General features: G+C 38.5%; 1 protein-coding gene across 1 annotated transcript; it reads left to right on the top strand.

The window, feature by feature from the left end:
* Window positions 1–3398: 3398 nt before the first annotated feature.
* tmem258 (transmembrane protein 258) lies at window positions 3399–7303 on the top strand. The gene is made up of 4 exons (XM_083763834.1): window positions 3399–3472; window positions 4441–4550; window positions 6632–6760; window positions 7153–7303. Exons 1-3 carry the CDS (start codon window positions 3470–3472, stop codon window positions 6756–6758), a joined length of 240 nt encoding a protein of 79 aa, XP_083619960.1. The 5' UTR covers window positions 3399–3469; the 3' UTR covers window positions 6759–6760; window positions 7153–7303.
* The last annotated feature ends 1205 nt before the right edge of the window (window positions 7304–8508 follow it).

Here is an 8508-nt window from a genome sequence, read left to right as displayed (position 1 = left end):
TAACTCACTTTATTGTTCATCTTGCAATGTCCTATGCACTTAATATAAGCCATAATCAGTGTTGGGGAAGCTATTTTCAAAGCATAGATTTTCACGAGTTACTTCACACTGGCCGATCAGAGCCCCTTTGACTTTCATCCATTATACATTTTAATTTAAATATTTGAAAAAAGTATATGTGAAACATAAACATAAATGTTAATTGCATGTAGTTACTACCTCCCCAACACTGGTCATAATTATTCAAAAAGCCTGCAAGATAGTGTACATGATACTGTGCTTCGTATTTTTCTTTCTGTTGTTCTACTGTTCAACTGTATGTACACTGAACCAGTATCAGCAGAAAACAAGAACAACTTCAGGAGAACAAAAGAAGACTGTTGGCTTCTGCTGAAGTGAATGTTTGCCAACTTGCATTGAAAATATACCTCAATGGTGCACACTGTCAAGTCCTGCCCCTCTGTGATGGTAGATTGTGTTCCAGGCTTCTATAGCCTACCACACTGACGTCTCATATACGTCATTGATAGTCATCTAACAATAGGCTACACTGTACAGAGGAAAAATGACAATACAGTTAATTGAGTCTCAAGTTGTAACCTCAAAAGGTACACCAAATTAACCACTTAAACCATCTAGTCTTCGTAAAACGTTGTTGAGTTACAACACGTGTTGGGATGCTGGGGTTCAGGAAGGCTGGGGATCAAACTATCCAGCACTACTAGGGATGTAAATAGGGATGCTGGGGTTCAAGTTGTTAAGCTTAATGTACCTTTCACTTCTGTGTATTTGTACTATTATACAATTTACAGCATCGATCCAAAACAAAGAGGTATTTTTGAAGCACACTGGATTAAATACTTTCAGTAGTAGTGTCACTGGATAGCCTGTGATTAGACTGGACACAGGTACCAAATGACTGGAAATAACGCACAAACGTGTAGAGACACTGCAAGCTCGTATAGCATCAGAGAATGGGATTAGCATGTCCAACACTGACAATACTTCAAAAACACTGGAATAGCATACACTGTATTTTGTTAACTGGATAAAATGCTGGTATGGCAGATATAATATCATTTCTGATGCAAGCCCAATCAATTCCCTTTCAATTAAAACATTTTGGTGTCATCGTACGACAGAACTCAACTGTGGGGAATCGATTTTTATGCTTGGGTCACAAAGCTGGTTTTGTTGAGTCATGTGTTTTTTTCTTCTATTTCTTTTTTGCTCTGAATATTTCTAATTATCTGTGCCAAGTGCCCACACACATTGCCTAAGAGTAAACAGAATGATAACACCCTTGATTAATATTAGTTTTCAATTATTTGAACTTGTATAGTAGCCTATTAATTTCTTTCAAGTTTTATTGTTGTTTACTGAATAGTATTCTTACCATTATGCTATTTAGGTTGTTTTGCTTAAAATGACCAAAGCCCATTTTCCACTCCATATTTGCATGAAAAAGAATACCAGATAGGCCTACTGAATCACAAATGTCAAAATCTTATGGGAAGAACATCCTTTAGCCATACTAATCTTACTGAATTGACCACAATATGAAATATACCATGCTTTCATTGTATTTTTCATTTCTTTAATGGGTACAGTGTACAGTTTTAGCTTATTTATAATGCACCATCTAGCATAGTGAAACCAGCATAGCACTTTTTGAACTGTATATATGGACTGCTTTTTCTTGGTCTATTGGATTCAACTGGTTTCAAATATATATAAATAAATACATTCAATTTAACTGTATAGCTTCATTTTGTAATAACTGATGCTCCTTTTTATCGTCCATGTTTTATCATATTGTTTTTATTGTGCATATTTTTGTTGTTGTTTTATCATTAATATGCTAATGTTTTGTTATGAGCCATGTTCTGTTTCAATCAGAAATGATTCTTTTTTATGTCATTGTATTAGAAAGCGCACACACGCACACACGCACACACACACACACACACACACACACACACACACACACACACACACACACACACTTTATGAACATTCATGATTTTGAACTTACATTTGTCAAGTGAAGCCAGGTTGATCGTTTTGATATAACTACCACCACGTTATCCTTTACACCATTGTTCTCCCTTGCTTGATTGTGTTTTAATTAGCCCCTATGATCATTACATTTGCAAAGTCTTTTGTCAAGAACATGCTGTAATAATAATGAATGCATGCAGTAAATAAAGTTGTGAATAAGAGCAGTGGTGGAAAGTACAGTTAATCAAGTACTGTACAATTGTTATGTACTTTTACTTGAGGATCTCCATTCTTTGTAAATTGTACTTTATACATATGCCATTACATCACAGGTAATTAATGTAGTTTTTAAATTATTTTACAGCTTTAGTTACTACAAAAATCTACATTTTTGTAGATTTAGCTTTCTTTGTATTTGTTTCTAACATACATGTCATTAAAAAGAGTCATAATAAAACAATGCAAATACAAAATTAAATCCAACAACAATGTAATAAACAACAATGCAAAACAATGGTTGTGTTGTGGAGCAGAAAGAAGCTAAATGCTTATCATGTCCTACACCTTAAACAGTTTTATTGCGACTGTAAGTCGTAGATTACTATGAAAACCTGCAGTCCGTCCGTCACGCCACCATATATAATTTCTTTAATACAGGACCTTTACTTGTAAAACTTTAGTAGTCTATTTCTACATTGTGTTATTATTACTGTGAGTCCACACCACTGACCGGACCATACATTTAGTAGTAGGCCTACATTACTGATCGAGTAGTAGGCCTACAGTGGTTCTCAACCAGTGATCCTTGAGGGGGTTCCAGGTGGTTCCCAGCCAAATGATGGAGAGTTAATTGGTAACTAAATGGACCTTTATAGATCTTTAACTCTTGAGAGTGTGAAATGAAACCAAATGGACCCGTAAGGATCCATTTGGTTTCATTTTACGCTATCAAGAGTTAAATTTTTGTTAAAAATAGATCTGCATTATTTCATTTACAAGTTGTCTACACAATTAGAGAATGCAAAATTATTGTTATTTTGATCAACGTTTGCCTGTTACTGATCGGTACCACATCAAAAGAGCAAGGAATTGTGGACAGAATCTAAATCTCATCAAATGGTGGTCCATGGACTCAAATGCGAATAAATAATGAGCCTCTGGGCCTTGATATGAAAACGGTTTAAAACCACTGGAGTAGTTTAGTATAATGTGGGTTTGATTTTATTATGGAAAACCAAAGGATGATTAAAAACACTGAAAGCAGCTTACACTACTAGATCACTAGAGATCTATCCACTAGATGGCAGACGAGGGTCTTGTAACCAGAGCCTACGGCTCTGCTTGTAACCACATCTCTTTCAGGACGTCACATAAAACGTCATGAAAAAAACCAGGAAGACGTAATCAATTCAGTACGTGGCCTTTTCCTCTTGGACACACACAAGCTGGAGCATCTCCCCATCACAAAATGGTACAGTAACTCGTTTAACCGGCGTTAAAATAATGTATTGGCATAGCCTACATGTATATTGTCTGTGTTGAACCCATGTGTCCAGAACCACGTTATTTCTGTGCAACGGTGTTGTTCATTAGTTGAGATGGATGAGATGCACACACAGGCTAAATGAAACGCATTAGAGCTATGGACCAGAGCTAGCTGCGTTAGCACTCAACAACACTCTTTGTAAACTGTACATAGGGAAACAATCAATATGTCCGTAACACGGACAAAATGACAAATGTGTCCGTGGCAAGACTCAGCCACTGAGGCCTTAGATTTTGTTTTTTATGATAGGAATGTTTTGATCATAAGACCCAATTACTGCATGCCAGTCTCCAGGTTTTCTTCGGAATATGTGAGACAAATTATTATGACACCATGACACATTGGAGAATGTGTTAGTGAGTCCACTAGCTCTGGTCCATAGCTATAATGCTGCCAATTAATGGCATTGCAACGGTAGTCCACAAAAGAGCTAGTGAGTCCACTAAAGTCTAGTCTAGTGGTTCTCAAATACATTTATTTTCAAGGACTCTTAACTCAGTGTACAAATGCGGGTCCATTTGGTTCCATTTGTACACATTTGTCTCAGAGTTGCATACCTGTAATGGTAATTTAGGGCTAGTTCTGTGAAACCAGCAAATAATTTTGCTCATTTGCATGGTGGACCCTCTTGTAAACAAGTGTAATGCTTAATTGGGTCGTCCACTCACAGTTAACAGTCTTTGTATTGAGTTTGTGCTTGAAATGTACTGTAATTCTCCAAACTGTTAATACATATTTTCAATCAATCAATGTCCATTTCAAAATAAATCTAAAAATAAAATGACAATGACCCCCCCCCCCCCCCCCCCCCAAACGGTGCTAAAAGTTTGATCAATTGTAACACTGACCTGTGTGCACTGTGCACCTGTTACCTCCTTCTGTTGTGCTTGCAGGAGCTGGAAGCTATGACCAGATACACCAGCCCGGTGAACCCGGCTGTGTTTCCTCACCTCACCGTGGTCCTGTTGGCTATTGGAATGTTCTTCACTGCATGGTTCTTTGTGTATCCTTCCAGAGGTTGGCTTTCTTACAGATCATGCCCTAGTTAGACAGTTGCTGATCTTATGGTGAAATTCCAAGTCTCTGTAACCGTAATGGCGGTGCCCATGTGAGCGTACATACAACTCCAGACAACAGACTCACACTGCATAACATCTGATCGGCTTGCCTCCACCTCTCCTCCTGTTTCTCCCTCCCCTCCTGTTTGTTTCAGGGGAGGGGAGGAGGGTAGGGGGTCTTGTGTGTAGTGTCTGTCGGAACATGCTGGCTCCCATGGACACTGCCTGCAGCACCATCATAACAGATCTAAAGTCGGTCAGATTCATGTCTCCTTTCCTTCTGCATACTACGAACAAACAGGAAAACTAACAAACGAATCACAACTTCACTGATTGTATCGTCCCTCTGCGAACTCTGTGAGGGACGGTTATTTTTTGATGATGATCATCGGTCAGATGAAACAATGCAAATACACGCTGGTGTGGAACTGGAGGGGCACAGCAACACCACAGTCCCTCGGAGAACTCGGCTAGCCGAGTTGGAACGATACACAGTGACAGACACGTGCATAGATGGATAAATAATGACAATGCGTCTTTGCATTGTTTCATCTGGCGTCTGCCCGATCCGTCATCATAAAAAATAAACAACAGTACTAACGTAGCCCCAATATGTTCCCTCAGTCCCTATGCTCATTCTGTAGCTCATTCAAAGCCAATTACCGACGAGGGGTAGATGGGATCAATGTGTACTTCATTCCTCGTAAAAGTAGACATTCATGCAGCGCTTTCATTCAGTGTATAGTATGGCAGTATGTATAGGATATTTTTTGTGTTCATTTTTAATCTGCCTGTCAATGTCTGACATAAAACGGTCACTAACTCTGCTTTCTGTTCAAGAACAGCACGTTACTACAAAAGCAAGTGTTACATAAAGGTAAATATATCCAGAAGGGAAGATGGTAAAAAGAAATTGGAGTGGACAAATTAAGCTTTCTTTTGAGGTATGCGTGTGCTTCTCGCTATAAGAGAACATTTGCTGTCGGCCTTGGAAAAGGTTGGTCCTCCAATGATATCAGCATTAGCATCAGAGGTTCCAAGGCTGAGGAAATGGTTAAAAAGCTTTGTGTTAAATCAAGTAGTCCGGGCAACTTGGGCACTTTTATTAGCACAGCTCCACAATGCTGCAGATAATACACTATTTACAGCAAAATTAATACAAATGTAGTCTGATATAATACCAGGTAGCTCAGTCGGTAGAGCACTTTCCTTTCGATCGCAAGGTCATGGGTTCAATCCCAGGCACCGCCAACTCAGCGTATGAGTAGCACGGCTTGGGTGCAGCAAGTCGTGCGGTAAGTACTGGTAGCTGATGGTAGGTGTTGCACTCCACCTCAGTAATCCATCTCCCAGGGGTCTAGCGTGTTGTGAAACGGGGATAGACTCCCGCACCCTGGCTGATACCGACAATAAGCCTCTGACTTACTGACTACTGATAATACCAATATTATATTGACTACCATTATAATGAGAGAAAGAAATTGACATGAAAATTAAGTCACCATGTGATAGCACACTATTAAAGAACTGTTTTTAAACTTACAGAGAAGTAGAACTGGGATGGGAATAGAGTATGCCGTCATTTCATTCACAACATTAGAGTCGCAGTGCAGCGCATGTGAGAGAAGTACAGATTGTAATTGTAATCATGTATCTAAGCAATTATTAAAATTACAGAAATTATAACAAGCCTAAACTGACTGATACAGTACTTCTCAAATTATAAACCTGAAATACAATTTCAATATAGTTTCATAGTGTGAAGAGTATAATATTTTGTAAACGGGACATGAATGATGTACACTGAAGTATTGGTGTCAATCATTTGATATTTTAATTTAGAGTCTGTTAATCATTGCCCTGAATACAGGAGCAGATTGAAAAGATACTTGAGATCAGATTGCTATTTACAGTATTCCAATCTTTGTATTTGGAGACAAAATGAAGGGTGGTGAAGCAAGATTTACGCAACACAAAATGTCCATCGTATACAAGGCGTGTTGGTCCTTAACTGTATTCTTCTCAGCTATGAGGTGACGTCAACAAAATACACAAGGGACGTGTACAAGGAGCTGCTGATCTCTCTCGTAGCTTCACTCTTCATGGGCTTCGGGGTGCTGTTTTTGTTACTCTGGGTTGGCATTTATGTATGAAGGTATGTATGAAATCATAAATAATATGAGCATAATTTACAATCTCTGAAACTATTGACAGTAATGTTTAGGGTTGCAACACTTAATCAATCTTGTGAATTTAATTATAAAATCATCACTAATTGATAATTTAATACAATCTATTAACAATCTATCCCTATTTTGGGCATGCTCTAATGCAAAGGAAATTCCAAAATGGTGTATACAATGACACCATTGTGCAAAGTACAAGTGGTGTGTGTGTGGCCCACATACATTATATAAAATAAAAAAAGCAATTAAAAGAATAATCACCAAGAAGATGATTGATGGTAGCAGCTCTAGAAGCAGCCATATTAATAGTAATGTCATTAGTTTTGAATGTTGTGCTCACGTCCCTTTTGTCTTTGTTCAGTTTCAGATGACTGTTTAAACTACTAAGACAAACATTCCAGTGGAACAGATTAGATGATTACATGGGACTGAATTTTGGATTGGACTGCACTGAAAATGTAGGAGAATGTGGACTGGATTTTCTTTTCGATAGTAAAGAGGAATTTGTAAAACTATGTGTGCTGTGTATGTTTGTCATTTTGATGAGTGACTTTGCGTACCCTGACCAACGCTAACACTGGGCACGACCTAACCGGTTGAGTGGTTTAGCGGGAGTAGCAGATTTTTGGCAGAATTACTGCCCAAGACAATGTCGTTGACGCTTTACAAATCTGTTTACATTCTCCATGAATGACACAAGTATTGATTGGTTGAAAAATAACATATCTGGGGGAAATGTTCTGGCGCGACACTTCCGGCAGAACACTCTCCACCTTAGGTCGTGACCAGGCTTTTTTCTTTGCAGGTGAGATGAGTAAGGCTGGGAACAAGGCTAGCTTTCAACTGAATACTGTAAAATGGTAGTGTGGTCTAATGAAAATGGAGGGTTATTTTTTACAGCCTGGAAGGAGCTATTTATGGATAGTAATTCAGTAGCAGCACTTAAAACCTCAATCCCAACCTAATCTCTGGATTAAGTATAGAGCAGCCTGCCTTACCTTGTCTCCAGGATAACACTGCTTGCTATAGAGCCAACATAACAAGTAATTAATTCTCAATGATTTATTTGATAAACTGAACCAATTAACACTTGCAAAACGGGTTCATATGAAATTATGTTGACATTAAAATAATGTAATATGTGCCATTTTGTATATAGTCATTTCATAAGGCAAAGTGGGCATTTAAAATTGCTTTCCTTAGGCAAGTAATTGTCATGGGGAGAGAGTATGTTTTGTCCCCGTCCATCTGTTTTACCAGCTAATCTCCGGCACCCGGTCGATGCCAAATTTTGTACACACTCCCTGGATGCCAACGATGAACGGCTGCCCCAAATTTTCCAGAACAGCCTGTTATAGCGCCACCAGGAGGCTGACTTTTGTAGAACACTTTTTGATATTACTCCAGATTCTGTCCAAAAATCACGCAAATCATTACACAGTATCTCTACAGTCATGTGTTCAAGATGGATATTTCATATTCCATCATAATTGGCTTTCAAAGTTTGCAGGATTGGCCCGTCATAATTGGCTTTCAAAGTTTGTAGGATTGGCCCGTTTTGAACAAAAAGCCTCACATGAACGCAGCATGCAATTTATGTGAAATCTTTCAGACTTTCCTACCTGCTGAGGAATATATCCCACCCTTTTCACATTGGCCTGTTATAGTGCCACCAACAGGTGGATTTTAGCAAAACAGATTTTTGGAACAAAACGCC

This window comes from Protomyctophum parallelum (genome assembly GCF_964188405.1).
Source record: "Protomyctophum parallelum genome assembly, chromosome: 4".
NCBI classification, from domain to species: domain Eukaryota; kingdom Metazoa; phylum Chordata; class Actinopteri; order Myctophiformes; family Myctophidae; genus Protomyctophum; species Protomyctophum parallelum.
This window is presented reverse-complemented; position numbering and strand designations above follow the sequence as displayed.